This window comes from Hordeum vulgare, chromosome 3H, assembly GCF_904849725.1.
Source record: "Hordeum vulgare subsp. vulgare chromosome 3H, MorexV3_pseudomolecules_assembly, whole genome shotgun sequence".
Classification (NCBI taxonomy): Eukaryota; Viridiplantae; Streptophyta; class Magnoliopsida; order Poales; family Poaceae; genus Hordeum; species Hordeum vulgare.
The window spans coordinates 604,119,576-604,138,416 of NC_058520.1; the positions used below are offsets into that span (position 1 = coordinate 604,119,576).

General features: G+C 44.2%; 2 protein-coding genes and 1 pseudogene across 2 annotated transcripts; 1 reads left to right on the top strand and 2 right to left on the bottom strand.

The window, feature by feature from the left end:
* Positions 1 to 278: 278 nt before the first annotated feature.
* On the bottom strand, positions 279 to 1,894 carry LOC123441027 (glucan endo-1,3-beta-glucosidase 8-like). The gene has a single exon (XM_045117556.1). It carries the CDS (start codon positions 1,892 to 1,894, stop codon positions 305 to 307), a length of 1,590 nt encoding a protein of 529 aa, XP_044973491.1. The 3' UTR covers positions 279 to 304.
* Positions 1,895 to 7,778: 5,884 nt separating this feature from the next.
* On the bottom strand, positions 7,779 to 9,389 carry LOC123441028 (EP1-like glycoprotein 1). The gene has a single exon (XM_045117557.1). It carries the CDS (start codon positions 9,387 to 9,389, stop codon positions 7,971 to 7,973), a length of 1,419 nt encoding a protein of 472 aa, XP_044973492.1. The 3' UTR covers positions 7,779 to 7,970.
* Positions 9,390 to 13,653: 4,264 nt separating this feature from the next.
* LOC123441029 lies at positions 13,654 to 16,413 on the top strand (annotated as a pseudogene).
* Positions 16,414 to 18,841: the final 2,428 nt, after the last annotated feature.

Consider the following 18,841-nt stretch of genomic DNA (forward strand, 5'->3'; position numbering starts at 1 on the left):
ATGAAGTAAATATTGATGGATTCAAAAATAGGTTCAAGAAGTTTAGAAGTGTTTACGGGTTTCAAAAATATAATGACTATTTTGAAAGTAGAAAAAAAATGTTTGTGAATCAAAAAGTTGTTCATGAATTTTAAAATGTGCACTAACTACAAAGAATGTTCAACAAAGCACGATGCCCATTTGTTGCTACCCATGGTAAAAAGAATATAGTCTAGTTATTAATTTAAATCGATCAACAACCAATTTATTAAGATACATACATCATTTTCACTGCCACATATTTACAAGACCACGAACACTGTCCTCATGTCAAGACCAGCACAAACAACAAAGCCATCATCATGGCGACGGTCACTCGCGTCGTCGTTGCGTCGGGGGCCGATGAGTCGGCGGCGGCGGTGGTGTTGGTGGTGACCGCCGTGGCGTGCGTCTCTGTGATCTGTACACTAAAATTGCAGGGGGGCTGTGACACATCCTTGTGGGTGATGAAGGCGAGTCCCTGGAAGTCGCACGCCGCCGGCACCTGCCCCTGCGCCTGGTAGTAGGCGTTGAACGCATAAGAGGCGTTCTTGGCAGCGTCCAGTGCGCCGCAGCTGCAGGCGTAGCCGAGGGGCGTGCAGTCGGCGCGCGAGCACGCGTAGGCGACGTTGTCGGCGATCTTCGTCGTGTTGGTGGCATTGGGGTTCAACACACACCATTGCCGCGGCAGGTACTGCACGCCCCTCGCCCCCGCCGGCATGACCGGTCGCCCGTTGCCGCGCAGGTCGAGCGGGAACTTTGGCCGGCCGTCGAACGTGAAGATGCCCCAGTGCCGCTCGAAGTTTCCCGGCGCCACGCTCTTGGCGTCCTCGTCCATGAGCCCGAAGAGGTAGACCTCGATGTGGGTGTGCGGGCGTAGGGGCGTGCCCTGCCGCGCGGCCAGCCGCTTGAGCAGCCCGGCGTAGAACCTCTCGGCGTAGGGCACTGTGGCGTGCTTGTCGCCGTCCGTGGGCCAGCCGACCTCGCCGATGATGACCGGCAGGGTCCCGAACCCGATCTTGTCGAGCGCCGAGACGAGCGTGTCGAAGTTGGCGTCGAACACGTTGGTGTAGTTGATGCCCTTGTCGATGACGGGCTTGGGAGGAGCACCGTCGAAGAAGGCGTAGTCGATGGGGAAGTCGTCGTTGCCGTAGAGGCTGAGGAAGGGGTAGATGTTGACGCTGAAGGGCGCCCCGCTGTGGTTGAGGAAGCCGACCATGTCGGTGATGGTGGCGGCGACGTCGTCGCGGAACTTCCCCGCCGACGGGACCGGGTTGCTGGCCGGAGAGTCGTAGACGTCGGCGTTCACCGGGACCGTGGCCTTGATGGCCGAGCCGTGGCCGGCCTCGTCGAGCGCGCGCTGGATGTTCTTGAGCGCCGGCACGGTCACGTTGTCGTACGTGCCGTTGTACGCCGTCAGGAACGGCTCGTTCCCAATCGCCACGAATCTGATGGATGGATCACAGACACAGATCAGTTGCAAGAAAAAGACGGATGAAATCGACCAAGTAAGAAGTAACCGCGAGCCTCGTACGTACTTGATGTTGACTCCGCCGTGGAAGTCGTACTTGGTGACGTTCATCTTGACCCAATCCTTGGCGCGGCGGTAGTCGGCGGCGACGGCGGCGAGCATGTCATTGGGCACGGCAATCATGGTCTCGATGCCGGTCCCGGCGAGCCCCATCATGGTAGTCTCGTCGGCGTCGAAGATCTTCACCTTGTTGAACCCGTTGTCCTTGAGCAGCCGGGCCATCACCTTGGGCGGCAGCCGGCGCGTGGCCATGGTGCCCCAGTTCACCCCGACGAGCCCCTCCGCCCGCGCCCCCGCCACCGCGGCCGCCAGCACCACCGCCACCACCGCAGCGCAGCCCGCCATTGCTCTGCCCGGTGGAGACGGCGCGCGCGCGCGCTTAATAGGGGAACGAAACCAACCGAGACGCGACACGCACCGTGTACGTGCCCCCAAAGTAAATTGGGCAGCTTTTGCAGCGACCGATCTATGGCTGGTGAGATGAACAACCGCAACTTTTTGGATGTCTATCGGCCGCCGGCCGGGCCCGGGAAAAGCAAATAGGGAGCGGCGCCGATGGGGCAATCAATGGCGCCGTCGCGATGGAGTACCACGGCGAGGAGTTAACCACCAGCCGTCTGGATCGGAAGAGGGGGCGGTTAATTTGTCCTCTGGAAATCGGACGTGGGAACGAACCACCCGGACTGAACTGAAAAGAGGCTGCGGTGGGAATCGGTGGTAGCCCATTCAGGGCGGACTGCTTCAATTCATTAAAATAATCTTTACTTCATCAAATTTATTTTAAAGCAGCTTCATACAGAAGCTATAGCACTATCAAAAGAATGTTTGGCTTCAATCTAGCTCCAGCTTTAAGAATAGAAACTTTGATGGAAAGAATCTATTTTATTGGTTGAGGGGAAAGAAAATGAAGGGGCATCCACTTATTGATGACAGTGGTGGTTAATTTTCCCCCAACTCCAGCTTCTAAGTTTTTTGGAGCACCCTCTTAGGAGCTTCATAAAAACTTTGAAGTTGTACCCCAGATTCTAGTTTTTTGCAGAGCAACATATCGTGGAGCTATCCCGTTTGTCTTGTCTATTTTGGTGCAGGGCTGAATTTTAAGAAGCAGAGCAGTCCCAAACAGGTTCTTAACGCTAGCGAAGTTAGAGTCTGGTTCCGGTTTTGGGAATCTTTGAGAAGGTCCCTACCAGTTTTCATGGCCGGTCTGTTGTTGTTGATATTTTTACAGATTTCTGTCTTTTTATTTTTCAAAAAGGACTCCTTTTAGAAAATGCTTAGAAATTTTATAACTGCTTGGAATTTCAAGAAATGTTGCCATTTTCAATTTGTGGACAAATTAAAAGAAAATCAAGTTAGATACAACGAAATATATAGTTCAGGTTTCTGATTTTTTTTAATTAACCACAGTGAAATGTTGTCATAACGCCACTCCATACCAATTTTCGTAGTTTTTGGATCATGTTTATATTTCTAAAAACATAAATTAATAGGATGATGTAAAGGTTTGAACATTCCAAAGCAAACATTTGAATTTTTAAATATATTTTCTGTAAAGGAGCTACAATATGACAATACACTTAATTGAATTTATTATATTTGGATGCCTTTTTTGGGTACATGTAGTTCATACTTCAATCATATCCGACAAATATGTAGAATTCCATTTAAATCCTAAAAACAAATGACTCCGGGGAAATTCCTAAATTTGGCACTAGCAACATAATGTATTGTGTTGCATGTAGAAAAATTTGGAGCATTTAACGTAAAATGTTTTTTCAATGTACTATACAACGCACATACATTAACCTGGTTTTTTTAAAGAAAAGTACAATTCATTTGTAGGACAAGATAGAGCATGAAGCTACAATTGTCCATACTAGTGCAAAGGAAGTTCTAGTGAGAATATCAAGTGTAAATGATGCAAGCAAAAATCACAGTGTACAAAGTTCATACTTTGCATTAAATGGTATGAAACTTTTCTCATATATGGATGAGTTATAAAGAAATACAAAAGTCCAAATTTTGTTAACTTGCTTGAAATTTTAAACGCAGTTTGTTGATGTCATAACATGATGCCTTGCCAATTTTAATATTTATACAACTTTTAGATTTTATATCTAATGAGAACAACTAAGGCGCATGTATAGGTTTTAAGTTCCGCAAGCAAACATCATAATTCCTTATATATTCTAGTTATGAGCTAAAAAGTTACGGAAATACTTAGATATGACTTTTGAATGCATTAATAGAACTTTTCTTGGATACATGTAGTACAAATTAAATATATATCCAATGAGTAGTTTTAAGTCCATTTAATAATGTAATAATAATAAAATAAGTTAGATAAAAACCATTGCTTTGATATGAACAGTATAATGAAGTATGTTCCATGTAGAAAACGTCTAGACAAACAGAAAAGGGGCATAAATAAATAGAGAAAAAAGTGAAGAAAAGGAAACAAACAAAAATGTAAGAGCATAGATAAGGAAAAACACATCGATGTTTTTTCTTCATTGTAATCATTTCCATCGCCAGTTATGCTTTTTTAGTTCGGACCTCAACGTGGTTTTTGAAGCTCCCTTTGTATATACATTAGTGCGAGATACGATTGCATGTTGTCATCGTTTTAGAGGTGTTTCTATGGCTATAGACATTATGGAACTGGCTACTGGTCAATCGATTTAAAATGAATTATGGGTCAGTCGAATGACCCCAAAGTTTGTTTTGGTCGCGCCTAATCAAGCAACCTAGTTACGGTAGCTCAATGAACTCACGAAGCTTGTTGTTCTGATCGGTACCTGCAGCAGCAGAAGCCCAACGTAGCGTCGCATAAAGAAGCAACCTGCAGTCCAGTATTGCCAGGCCGGTCAATTTATTTCTTTTTTTACATTGATTACGGGCTGCTCTAGTATATTGTTGGCCAAGCCTTTTTAGATGACCGATGAAAAGCACTCCCACACATATTGGATTTGCAAAAAATACTCACACATATTGACATGCAATGGTTAGTTCCTATACATATATGTATATTTATTTTTATGCATTCATACAATACATATATAAACATATACGTACGTATATACAGTATGTCTTACTTCATTGCCAAAAATGAGCATATAATAGTGATATTTCCACAAAAAAGTGGTTTCCAAAAAGTAATGGTTTAGTGACATTGATGTTATCCTTACAACACAAAAAGCAAATGGAAACTAATATAGAATTAAAAATGAAAAAAAAGATGAAGTTCTCTATGTGTATTACCCTTTTAGATGAAAGAAAAAAACAAATAAAAATAATGAAGTGTTCAAAAAAGAAAGGAAACCATTTCAAGAAAAATAACAATATCAAAATAACAAGTTTTCTAACAAAAAATGAAACCTATTTGAAGAAAGAAAATAAAATAGCAAAAAATTCAAAACTTGCACACAATTTGCATTGAAATTGCACTTTTTGAAATGTGGAAATAATAAGCATATAATAGTGCATTTATTGCATTCTACTATAATTACACATGGCATAACGGAAATAATATATTTCCTTGAAGAATAAAGAAAAGTTAAAAAGAACTTACGCACAACTTTATTGCAGTTTATCGTAAAATATGAAAATAATCATATCATTATGAAATTTTGGCACATGTTATATAGTATTTGTTTGTGTATAATTAGATTTAGCGAAAAAACCCACAAAAAATAAGCAATAAAGGAAAGTAGAAAGGTAAAAGAAACAAACATCAAAACGAAAAACAGAAAAAAAAAACAAAACTAATCATATTATAGTGAGATTCTGCAAAAAATGTGTTTTCTAAAAAGTAACGGATTAGTGATATCCGTATTACCCTCACAGAAGAAAATAAGTGAAAACTAAAAATCAATCAATAAATAAAAGTAATAAAAATAAAAAAATAATGTTTTTTGTGGAACAATGAATTCATACCATTACTTTTACCCTTTTCGGAACAAACTAAAACAAAATCAAAATAATGAAGTTTTCTAAAAAGTAATGGATTAGTGACATCGATGTTATCCTTACATGAGAAAAAAACGAAAACTAAAATAAAATAAAAACTAAAAAAAATGAAGTTTTCTAGCGAAGAATGAATTCGTGGTATTGGTATTTATTTTTCATATGAAAGAAATAAAATAATAAAAATAGTGAAGCTTTATAAAAAGAAATGAAACCATTTCAGGAGAAAAGTAAAAAAAATGAAAATAATGAAGTTTTCTAAGAAAGAATGAAACCCTTTAGGAAGAAAGAAAAAAAATGCACACAATTTGTACTCAAATTGAACTATTTGAAGTATCCAAAGAATAAGCATATAATAGTGCATTTTTCAGATTCTATTGTAACACACACATAGTGTAAATGAAATAATGTTTTTTCCTTTAAGAAGAAAGAAAAATAAAACAACTTGCGCAGAACTTTACATCCAAATTGTTCGCAATATGCAAAAATAATCATGAAACTGTAGGACATTCTATATAGTATTTGTTTGTATATAATTATAATTAATGAAAACCATACAAAACAATAACCAATAAAGGAAAAAAAGAAAACGAAACTCACATAGAAACAAAAAAATAGAAAAAGAAAAAGTACGCATATTATAGTGAGATTTCCGTGAAATAAGCGTTACTAAAAAAAGTAATGGATTAGTGGCATCGGTATTATACTTACAAAAGAAAAGAAATGGAAACAAAAACAAAACCAAAATAAAAAACTTTTTTTAAACGTTTTGTATGTCAGAATGAATTTGTGGCATTGGTATTACCATTTCAGAAAAAAAACTAAAACAAAATCAAAATAATGAAGTTTCCTAAGATAAATGAAACTGTTTAAGAAGAAAGAAAACTAAAAGAAAAAACTTCAAAACCTGCATGCAATTTGCACTGAAATTATATTTTTGTAAATATGCAAATAATAAGCATATAATAGTGCATTTTTCGCATTTGACTATAATTTACACATAGTGTAACTGAAACAATGTATTTTGCTGGAAGAAGATTTAAAAAAAAAACTTGCGAACAACTTTGCACCGAAGTTGCACTTTATTGTATTATGCGAAAGGAAATCATATAATCATGAAATTCTAGCGCACATTATATAGTACAAATGCATAGAAACAGAAAACAGAAGTAAAAAAAAAGTATACGAAGAAGAAAGATTCAATTTTGTAAGGAAGAATGAATTAGTGGGAACAAATAAAATGGAAAAATAATCTAAAACAAACACAAACAAAAATTGCATGTAATATACATAAAAATTGCAACTTTTATAAATATGCAAAACTAATAATAATAAAGTGCAACTTTTGCAAAAACAAAATCTAAGAACAAATGAATAGTGGAATTCATATTTACGTCAAAGTAGAATGAAAATGAAGTAAAAACTAAAACAACATCAAAATAATGTTATTCCCTGAAAAGGAATGAATTAGTGGCGTTGGTATTTCCTTCAAGAAGAGATAAGAACAAGATTAATAAAACTCGCGTAAAACTTTGCTTCACAATTTCACTTTATCGTACTCCCTCCGTCTCAGTTTACAAGTCCGGCACATGTATCTAAGTCGTTAGTTTGACCAACATAATGAAATGCATATATTACAAAAAATATATCATTAAAAACTTTAGATGTTTTATTTTTTAATGATATAATTTTTATGTTAAACAATAAATTTTATATAAGTTAAATTGACGACCTAAATACATATGCATGCCTTCTAAACTGTGACGAAGAAAGTAGTATGCAAAAAATAAACATAATATTTGTATCTATATAATTAAACCCTGCCAAAAAACCCACACAAACAAAAAATCACCAATAAAGAAAATATAAAAGGAAAAAAGAAAAACACAACTGACTAAGAGAGCAAAAGCGAGCTCAAGAAGCAATTCTACTGATCGAAAATAGGGGTCAATCGACTCCCCACAGCCCAAGTCACCACCAAGATTTACACATAAATAAAAACAAATCTCAAAGCAGAATCAGACTGACCAAAAAGAATTTTCAACTGATTAACATATAGCTAACGGTTTAGCTAAAACGCATCTAGATGTGAGATAAATATTACACGTCTTAGTCCTATATCATTGATCTTACATTGAGATTTGTGTGGGTATTTTATCTTTTTTTATGTTTGTTTTAGTCATTTAAATGTGCAGTAACGATGTTACATCTAGATGTGCATTAGACACCCGCTAAAGTGAGATATTATTGCCCTTGGCACAAGCTAATCACAAGCAAGTCACCAACTATCTGTCGTGAGGTGCTAATGTAGAGAGAATGGACCGAAGATTCATGCCATTCTTTCAATATTGGAATTTGTACATGTATATGTCCCATAACTTTATTCGTGTCATTTTTCCAAGGACAGTAATTCCATATGCTATTATGTACGTATAATACTAGTGTTCAGGAGTCGTCAGTTCCTGGTAGGCTTGGCCTGCACCTTGATGTGCATGGTGGAGTTGTAGTGCACCACCTCGGGCCGCACCGTCTGCATCGAGAACACCTCCGACTGCAGGTAGCAGGACCCGTCGCCGGCGTCGCGGCCGTAGTAGAACTGCGCCGCCGCGCACGCGCAGTCGTCCAGGCACGCCCTCTTGCACGCCTCCTCGCTCACCCGCTCCATCGCCCGCATGCTCGTTGTGTGGTCGTTGAAGTACGCCGTGCTCGCCAGCGACACCAGCCGGTGCTGCGCGCGCGGCCGCCCCGGCGACGAGCGGCATGACGTTGGAGGCGGAGTGGTCGGGACGCAGCCGCGGTTGGGCCTCCGGAAGTCCACCGCCCGGAAGTTGGCCGCGTCGGGGCAGCTGCACTGCGTGTCGTCCGTGCACACGCCGTACGCGCCGCACGCTGTCGGAAATGCGCACCCGCCGTCCGGGAAGAGGCGCAGCACGTCGTACACCGGCGCCCAGCCCGACCGCCACTCGTAGATCCGGAGGTGGCCGTCGTGCTCCAGCCGCATGTACTGCACCGTGCCGGCGCCGACGGTGGGCAGCTGGATGGCGGCGAGAGGCGGCGCACCGGGACGGGCGGACACCGTGAGGCTGCCGTCGGTGTACGTCACGTAGGCGCCGGGTGCGGCCTCTCTGAGGCCGAGGTGGTAGTAGCGCTGCGGCGGCGTGGCGTTGACGTAGGCGCTCAGGCCATCGTCGTCGACGGCGAGGAAGAGCCTGCCGTCGCGCCAGTCCGCGGTCGACGCGTTGGCGGTGAGCCGCGTGCCGTGCTTCAGCGACTGTCCGACGAGGAGCGTGTTCGTGGGGTGATCGAACGACTGCCAGACCGTGTCGTTGCGCCCGTCGAAGAGCACCAGGTTGCCGTCAATGCCGATGCGCGCCCCGGCGACGGACCGGCCCTTGGCGCCAGCAGACCACACGACCGCGCCGTTACTGGACCTGAGCACGAGGTCGCCATCCACCGTGAGCTCTGCCGCGGCGCCGTGCCGGACGGGGCTGCCGCGGTTGGCGGACCAGACGACCTGCGGGACGCCGGCCGTGACGAACGTCATGCCGGCGCCGCTGTTGCAGTAGACGACGGCGACGCCGAGGAGGAACTCGGTGCACGGTGCCGCGGGGCCGTCGCCGCGTGGTTGACTGGCGGTGCAGAAGAAGCCGAAGGCGTAGGAGGGGCCGAGGCCCGCCGGGTTGAGCCGCAGCAGGGCGGCGCGCGCCACGGAGCCGTCGGTGTAGACGACGTGGTGCGGCAGGGCGGCGTCCGTGTTGGCCCAGGTCGTGGCGAGCCTCGCCGCCGGGTAGTCGAACGGCTGCGCGCGCGCCCCGCCGCCGGCCAGGAGGCAGCAGACCAGCGCGATGATCGTAGCAGTAGCACGGTGCATCATCATGGCCCGTGATATATTGTGGATATTGTGATGTGGATCGAGAGCGCTGTGTGGATGCAAGAAGGATCGATTCGACGGGGCGTGGTTTTATGCAAGCGGTTGGTGTGTAGTGTGGAATTTGAACGCACAATGGGTGGTATGGTATCCAGCCCGGCGTGGAAGTCCTTGCCGGATGGCGCCGCCGCCGCCGCGGCCACTGCCGTCGGTTCACGACTCGTCTGCGCGTCAACGCGTTGCCGGTGGCCAGTTCCGTGCCCGCTGTACGCATGTACGACTGCATATTAGAGTACTCATGTGCATGCTGTTAAGGTTAAGGGATTGCTTGCAACTCAGCCGGCTGAGACACAGTAATGGTCTCAGACTCTCAGTCAACTGACGTCACCTGACGAATTTTTTAATTTAAACAGGAATTTCTAGTCGGTCAGCAACCCGCTCGTTTTCTTCGATGTTTATCAGTGATGTCCTTGTCGTAGGTATTTTTATTAGGTTGAGCTCCCTTTCGTTGGTTGACACTCTGATGTACTCCTCGTAAACTAATATAAAAGCATCTAGATCATTAAAATAGCCATTAAAATAGTGATCTAAATGATCTTATATTAGTTTACAGAGGAAATAGATAACAATATGATGTTTCCTGTAAGAAAACACTAGATTTGGATCATGTGGATGTGTGTGCAGAGTACTTAGAGCGCGCCAAGTAATTCATATTGAAATTGAAATCATGAAATTTAAATTTCAGAATTTCAAAATGACATGTTCATATTGAATTTGTTCATAAAATATCCTGATTAAAAAGATGGATTTTTATAGGAAAATTTTAAAAAAATCCTCATGAGATTAACAATTGCAAAAAGATGGAAAAAATTGCGAATTTAAAACAATATTCACAAATTTAAGAAATGTTCATCGTAGTTGTAATCAGCTAAAAAAATAAATTACGGTTGCGACCCCGTCTTAGAAAAATGTAATTGCAACCCACCTTAAAAACATGCAATTGCGACCTCCTTTGAAAACATGCAGTTGCGACCCCGCCATACAAACATGCAATTGCGATCCTGCCTCAAAACATGCAGTTACGACCCCGCCTTACAAATATGCTACCCCTCTTGGAAACATGCAGTTGCGGCCTTGTCTTAAAAATATGCAGTTGTGGCCCTGCCTTAAAAACATGCAGTTGCGATCCCGTCTTAAAAACATGCACTTGCGACCTTTCCTTAAAAACATGCAATTGCGATCCCGCCTTAAAAACATGCACTTGCCATCCCTCTTGAAAACATGCAATTACGACACCCCCTTAAAAACATGCAGTTGCGACCCACCTTAGAAATGTACAGTTGTGACATCTTTTAAAAACATACAGTTGCGACCCCCGTCTAAAAGCATGCAGTTACGTCACTACTTTAAAAAACATGCAGTTGCGACCCACCTCAGAAACATGCTGTTGCACCCCCTCTTGAAAAACCTAAGCAATCAATTTAGAATCACAAGTAACAAATGAATATTAATCTAAAACAAAAAAATATACTAAAGTTGAGAAAAGGAGAAAATAGTGAAACAATGTTCTACTATATATAGTGAAATAAGAAAAAAATACAGATCTTCAACAAATGGCCCTGTTTTCAATGCGGGTCGAAGCGAGCAAAAACAAAAAAACAGTAATTAATCCTGAAAAAAATGTAGCAGCCCGCACGTCATTTTTCGCGTGCGACGCCCAAAGCGCGCCATAAATTCCGCATAAATGCCATATACTAAGAACCCATTTAATATTTTTTGTATTCCTCTATTTTTTCCTTGCATCCACACCAATTTTGTTTATGGAGTTTAACGGCGACCGCGCTATAGCACTCCTTGTGTGGCCACCAGTTTGTCAAAATGATGTTGTAGAGGGGCTACCAGCACTTGGTTTCTGTAGTGTCTTTTTGGACCAACCGTACAACATTTATTTTCCTTCATGATGCATAAGGAAGTTTCCCTCTGTGGTTAGGAGCGACAATTTTTGTCTTTGGGCTCGCCACATTTTCTCTGCTAGCCACTTCTCTTCACCAATATATTGTTCGTAAAATAGTAATGTGGTCATCTTGCAGGCACAGATAGATCATGCAGGCCTTGGAATGGTCACCATTTCTCATAGCCAAGCCATGATGATGAACGCAAACTATTTTCTATCTTGTATCATCGTTTTATATGTTTGACTACTTATCTTGGATTCAACATAAGTTGTGGTTGCCTCATTTGTCTCTCAAAATTTCTAGCCAAAGTTAGTTCCCGGTTGCGACCAGCACGACAAGGCCCAAGAGAAGAACATTGATTATTGATGCTTATAACTAATTAAACCACCAAACTCCATTAGTAGTTAGTCTTTTTGAAAACAATTTTCAATATTAGATGTGGCAAATATTTTAATAATTCAAATTGAGTAAGCGTAAGATTACTACGAAGGAGGAGGGAAATAAAAGGGAATAAAATGGTTTTTGTTTAGGGTAAAGAAAGAAAGAAATGTTTTTAATTAGGATCAAGAAAGAAAGCAAAATATTGTAGCCCTGGATCCAGCCAAGAGAGCCCAAAGGGAGGTGAAATTCTGGGCTCATAAACCAATCCCCTCAGGTGCAATGCAATGCACCTTGGTTGAGACCCATTGCGATGGCTCAACTTAGGCCATGCAGCAAGGCAGGGCTGGGAATCTACCTAGGTTTCGGTAGAAGTGCCTAAAATCATCCCGGATTTAGGTAGAAAATGGCTTAACTTGTCTTTACACTCCAAACAACCCGACCTGAGGCAGGATTTTGGTAGGATTCCTCATTGGAGGCTCAGTTTTCTTTCTCTTTGAATCCCATATAGTGGTTTGGTGTTTGAATGAAAACAATATTTTCTCCACAAATTTGGTTCACTTGTGACTGAAATAAGGTATTGTTGGGCTCGAAACAAGTGGGTTTGGAAATCGAAACTCCTCCTTAAGATTATATATTTTATGGAAACTATTTCATGATGATGTTTTGACGGTTTCAAAATGAAGGATTAAAATTGGCCACGCTCGCCTATATGTTTCTTTTGTGACAAGGCCTTCCGTGTCACCCACTGTTGTGTAATAATACTATTGATCTTTTTTTTACTTTTTTAATATGGGGGCTAAAAAAAAATTGGACCCCTGAAATAGCAGGATTAGTCCTGCTCATCCCTATAAACGCACAAATGCATGTCATACCTCTATGAATATCCTTTAGAGACTGAACCGGTACATCATCTTGAGATTGACGAAGTGGTCAGAGACGTCTTCCTAGTCAATGGAAATGTCTCCTTCCACTGAATGCACCTCATGTCTAAGTTGATCTTATATTTCTATATGCATTTGGGGATTGAAACAGAACAAAAATTCATGGGATCCACAAATATGAGCTTGGGGACTAATTTTTTTTGTCAATAATTGTTTGCTAGCTACCAAAAGGTTTATTTATGTTTGATTCATGACTTGTACATTTGGTAGTAATGATGATCATATTATTCATGGATTAAGTTGGCTTTGGTTTTGATAATATTTGAAAGGAGACCGTTGTATATATGATCACATGTAATGAATGTTAAACCTTTCTTTTTGCTCATTTATGAGACATTATCAGTTTATTAGGTAGACACCTACGAAAGGAACATGGGTGAATATATTAATGTTTGTTTACTCATTAATAACGGATGACCTTTTTTCTAAACTAAATGACAGTATACGTGTGTGAAGCGTCCTTAGTTTCTCCGTTAATTAACTTGCTGGTTTTGCTAAAATACATCTAAATGTGAGATAAGTTTTTGCACATCTAAATCCTATGTCATTGATCTTAAAGATTCATGTAGGTATTTTTTTTCCTTTTTCTTTTTCTATACTTGATTTAGTCATTTAGATATGCAATAACTATGCCACATCTACACACACCCCTTAACTTGCATATGATTATGTGCTAGGCACTTGTAATGAAAATGAAAGGATTCACTCACCGTTCACGTTAATACTTTGAAAAAACAGGACAAGACAAGTGTGTGGGACCCATTGAGCATTATGCTACTTCCCACTAGACACATTTCCTTCGGTATGTCCTCCCATTTGTTTCTTCGATACATGCTCACATGGCCACGACGCCGCCGGCCGGCACTGCGGCGTCCAAAACGGCCGGCCAAGTACTAACACAAGGCCGGCTAACCGGCCAGTCCACCCCTATAGTCTTCTTCTAATAAGTAGTAGGACACTACAGGGCGGGCTAACCAGATCAACCATCCGAAAATGGCGCCACCGGGGAGGAATCCCACCATGTACACGTACCACTTCTTCTTCCTTCTCCTTGCGTCCACCGCCACCCTCTCCGCTGCCTTCACGGCCTCCCCTTACTCCTCTGCCTGCCCCTCCCTATCACCGGCTCACGACCGCCACACCGACGGCGACGACGCCGTTTCACTCATCCGCTCCTTCAGAATCACCGCCGGACAGTTCTCCGGCGGCGCCGACGGCCTGTTTTCCCGCGACGACGACCCCTATGACCCCCGCCCGTTCCACTTCTTTCCACACCGCGCGTCCCGCACCGTGGAACCTGCTCTCGTCCACCTCACGGCCACCTTGACGCTCACTGGCCCCCGCAGCTGGAGGAGCGGAGGCCGCCACTATTACAGCGAGGCCGCGTCCATCGCCTTCGTCCTCGACGGTTACCACTCCTCGGCCTCGCTCGAGCTCTGCATGGTCGGGACTGGCACCGAGCACGCCGCCGACGGTTCTCTCAAGTTGTACCCTGATGTCGTCCTCCGCCTCCATGTCCCCAGCCCGCCCAGCCTCGCCGACCCCTTCGTGTCCGGCGGCATGGAGGGCTTCCCCGACCTCGGGACCATCCGCCTCCTCGCGTACGCCGAGGGCGACCACTACAACTACGACTCGGAGCGTGCGGCCTGCAGCCCCGGCCCGTCGGGGCAGCCGGCCAGCGGCTCGCTCCGGGCATTGAGCGGTGTTGTCGACTCTCTGTCGGTGTGCGCCCGACTGAAAGAGCAGCTCATGATCTCCTACAAGCTGAAGCATGGCCTCGCCACGTTCACGTGGATGCGCGTCAACCAGATGCAGTGCAGCGCGGATGGCGCCACCGTGCGCGCATACGCGGTGCTCCTCAACGACACCGCGGCGGACGAGGGGGACAGCCGTCGACGCCGCTTCTTGGTCGGCGACGAGGCCTTGGTGGCCGACGGGCACTGGGACCAGGCTCGGCGCATGCTCTGCCTCCGGGCGTGTCGGGTTACGCTACGGGCGCCGACGTCTTCTCCGGTGGCGCGGGAGCACGACTGCGGGTTCGGGATGAGCTTCTGGTTCCCAGGGGTGTGGACGATGCGGGACCGGAGCGTCGTGGCCGGGATGCTCTGGAACTCTAGCCGCCATGCCGGTGCTGAAGCTGAGCCGATCCACGGTGTGATAACAGAAAGAAGCACCACCAACGACCTCTCTGACGTGAAATATAACTACAACGACACGATCCTCGAGGAGGCCAAGAAGCATCACCGGGAGCTGATCAGCAAAGGGAAGAAGATGAGGGGGACACATTCCTTCTTCCCGGATTTCAACTCTACTAACGGTGACTCTGAGTTTATTTTCCATGGGCTGGACATCAGCAGTGGACGAGCCTACCCAGTCACAATCGGCTCGGCGGTGGTCGCCCACAATATTCTGGCCGCCGACGATTTCTTCTCCCAGCATCAGCAGTGGAATCTGTACGGGAGTAGGCGTGCTGCCACCGCCGATGCCATCTCGCAGCGTGCGGTGGTCGACGACATGAAGGCGGCGGAACTGCTGAATGTCAGCTACGTCATACGCTACACTATTCCCCGTGACAAGAACCCGGTACGTCCTAGCGATGTGACCAACTACTCAAACTACTCATATAGCTTTGAGAAACGAAAGATCTGGGCAGAGGGAATTTATGATGGGAAGAGGGGCGTCCTGTGCATGGTCGGCTGCCAGGAGCACGACGGCTCGACGGACTGCCAGATGCTGGTAACGGTGCAGTTCACTTCCCTTGATTCCATGGAGCAGGAGCATGGAACTGGCGCGATCAGCAGCCTCAGAGACAAGACCGATCCCCTCTTGTTCAAGAAAATCGACTTCACCTTGCATCGGATGTAGTCCAGGCAAGCGGCGAAGGCTATATCGAGGATGGACATGGAAAGCATCATGATCGTGGCCTCGACGACGCTCTCGTGTGTCTTCACCATCCTGCAGATCCTCCACACCAAGAGGAACCCGGACGTGGCTCCGGCGACGTCGGTCACCATGATTGCCGTGCTCACCATGGGGTACCTAGCCCCTCTGGTGCTCAACTCTGAGGCCTTGTTCGCAAGCAGAAGGAGCCAGTACTATGAGATGCACTCCACGGGACGTTGGCCCGAGATGAAGGAGGTCATGATGAGGGCGCCTACACTGATCGCCTTCTTGCTACAGCTGCGCCTTCTTCAGCTCGCGTGGTCCGGCCGACGAGCATCCGCCATGTCCGAGAGGACCGTGCTCTGGATATGCCTGCCGCTGTACGCGCTCGGAGGAGTCTTGGCCGCGGTCGTCCACGTGATCAAGGCCCGCGCCTCCGTGCGCGGCGGCCCGTTGGCCATGAACATGGGCAGATGGCCGGCGATGGTCTGGCAGGACCTTGTGTCGTACGCCGGGCTGATACTGGATGGCTTCCTGCTCCCGCAGGTCATCCTGAACGCATCCTTGGGAGCGTCCAGAGCTCGAGCGATCTCGCCGTGGTTTTACATGGGGGGCACCGTGCTTCGCTTGATGCCTCATGTGTATGATGTAGTCAGGGCCCAGATCTACAAGCCGAGCATGCGCTCATCCGACCTGTACGCGAGCCCTCGCGAGGACCTCTTCGGCGGCGCTTGGGATGCGGTTATAGCCTGCGGCGCGGCGTTGCTGGCCTTGTTGTTGTTCTTGCAGCAGCGGCTTCCACGCACCGCGTCGTCGCTTCCTTCGCAGAGGAGGAGATCGGCTGGGTATGAGATGGTCTCCAACATTTAACATAAAACTTGGGAGTTTCAGGGGAAACAAATTAAGGGTACCTCATGTATTGTTTTGTTGTTGAAAGCAAAGATATATAGCGTACCTTACTAGCATTAATTTATTTTCACTTCATGAGTCATGCATGACTCTGGTTACGTTTTGTATACTTTAGACCTTCTACATCAATGAAAAACAACACTCTCTTGCTTTATCTTCAAGAAAAAAGTGTACCTTATGTGTTGTTGAAGATCTCTCCATTTGCTCTTCAGTATCATTTTTTTGTTAAGCTGTATGTGTCGAATATATGTGTATGAGTTGTGTTATTATACTCACTCCGTTCCTAAATATAAGTCTTTTAGACATTTTAATATGAAACTACATACAGACCAAAATAAGTGAATCTACACACTAAATTATGTCTATATACATCCGTATGTGTCCAAAAGTGAAATCTTTCAAAAGATTTATATTTATAAACGGAAGAAGTCGTTGGAGTTTTAATCAACCTTCCTCATTAGCAGACTGCTGGCTCCCCAACAATGTTGTGGCTTTGTGCAATTTATCAAACCATGAAAATGAAGAAAGGCGCGTACGGCATATCTGACACATGCATTGCATAGTACTCCCTCCGTACCTAAATATAAGTCTTTTAAGATATTTCACTAGGTGTCTACATACGAAGCGAAATGAGTGAATCCATACTTAAAAATATGTCTATATACATCTGTACGTAGTTCATTAGTGAAACCTCTAGAAAGACTTATATTTAGGAACAGAGGGAGTAGTATATACGCATGACACAGAGCAAATACTGTAACAAAGCATTGCTGACCAAAGGTAAACTACAAAGCAATCATCATCATAACTACTCCCTCCATATCAAAATAAGTGACTCAACTTTACACTAAAGTTAGTGCAAAGTTAAATTATTTTTGAGTCATTTATTTTAGGACGGAGGAAGCATTATATTATTTCAGAAATCCACAATACGTCCATACAAACTACTAATACACTAATTTTACTTTATACATCATATACTATCTCAACGTTCACCAGTATTCTCCTTCACATGCCGCTTCCTCCCAAGGAAAGGGCCATTGATTATATAGTTGGCCCCCAAATAGAGGCCTGCAACAGTAAATACCACGGCACCAAGTGTCACCTTTAGGTGGACTGCAAGCAATTGAAGACCCAGCTAGTTAGAAACCTTTTCTTTTCTACAGGTTTTTTTTTGCGAGGTGTCTTTTCTACAGGTTCACAAGAGGAGTAGTGATCTAAACGATTTAATATTAGTTTACAGAAAGAGTATATACCATGGTGATGATGATGCAGAGTCGTTCACTTGTGTGGAGGATTCTGCAATACTGGCGACGGATTTGGCTCCATGCTGCATGGAAGTTTATGCTTTGCGTTAGTTACAATGAAATTTTGTACAAGATTTGTGTTTATTACAAACAGTGACACAAAAAGTTTTGATAGAGGATCTGTGTTAAAAGAATCTTGATAGAATCTACTAGTATTACAAATTTACGATCAGTTAGCGCTATGATGTGAGTACTTTTGGTTGGGCAACATGTTTATAAAGAGAACCAGGGGTAAAACAGCAAGAAGAATGAGTACAGCCCAAAACCAGTTCTGTGGTTTCTTTTTCAACTTGATCTGCAAGGAATCTTTTTAACTACCAAGGCCGGAACATAGGCACATTGTTGATCTCAACGCAAAAAGAAAGAACAGAAAAAATATGGATCAGATTTTCCTGATTCCACGCGGCCTGTAAATAGCGTGCATATCTTTCTTTTTTTGAGCAACTAGCGTGCATACCTTTGTGTTGTTAAGCAGGCTATAATTTTGATTTCAGTATAGTCGATCCATTAGTACTACATAAAAATGATTCTAAATTTCCCCTTTCGAGAAGTTATATTCCTTACTTCAAACTTCATAATTTTGATCTCAATATGGTTGATCCATTAGTACTACATAAAAATGTTAACATGGTAAATAATTTCGTCGTTTCAATTTTTTGTAGACTAATGTAGCAACTAATAAATAAATAAAAGTTAATACAACGACGCAGAATAGATAACAAGTAGATAAATTAGATGTGGTCCCTTGGTGCTTCTCTTAGATTGGTGCGAAGATGACGACGATCAGGGTGGGAGACAGGTTAAAAATTAAGCCTAGGTAAGTAAACTGTGTTGGTTGGCTCAAGGGACAAAACTTGTTCATTTTGAAGAGTTATCTCTTTCTCGAAATAGGCTTTCGCCCAGCTATATTATATAGCAACCACATGATACAACAAGAAACCACTCCTGGGCCAAGACAGCACATCCACGCCCAAAAAGAAAAGAAAGAGAAAATAATGCCAACACCGACGGCTTAACAAAAACAATAATGACCCGCAACCGTTGCGTCTCCTCCGGAATATTCCCACCACGATCCAAGCATC

Bases quoted from the DNA above. Each gene is read 5' to 3' on its own strand.
- LOC123441028 (XM_045117557.1), bottom strand. From the start codon at position 9,389: ATGATGCACCGTGCTACTGCTACGATCATCGCGCTGGTCTGCTGCCTC.
- LOC123441027 (XM_045117556.1), bottom strand. From the start codon at position 1,894: ATGGCGGGCTGCGCTGCGGTGGTGGCGGTGGTGCTGGCGGCCGCGGTG.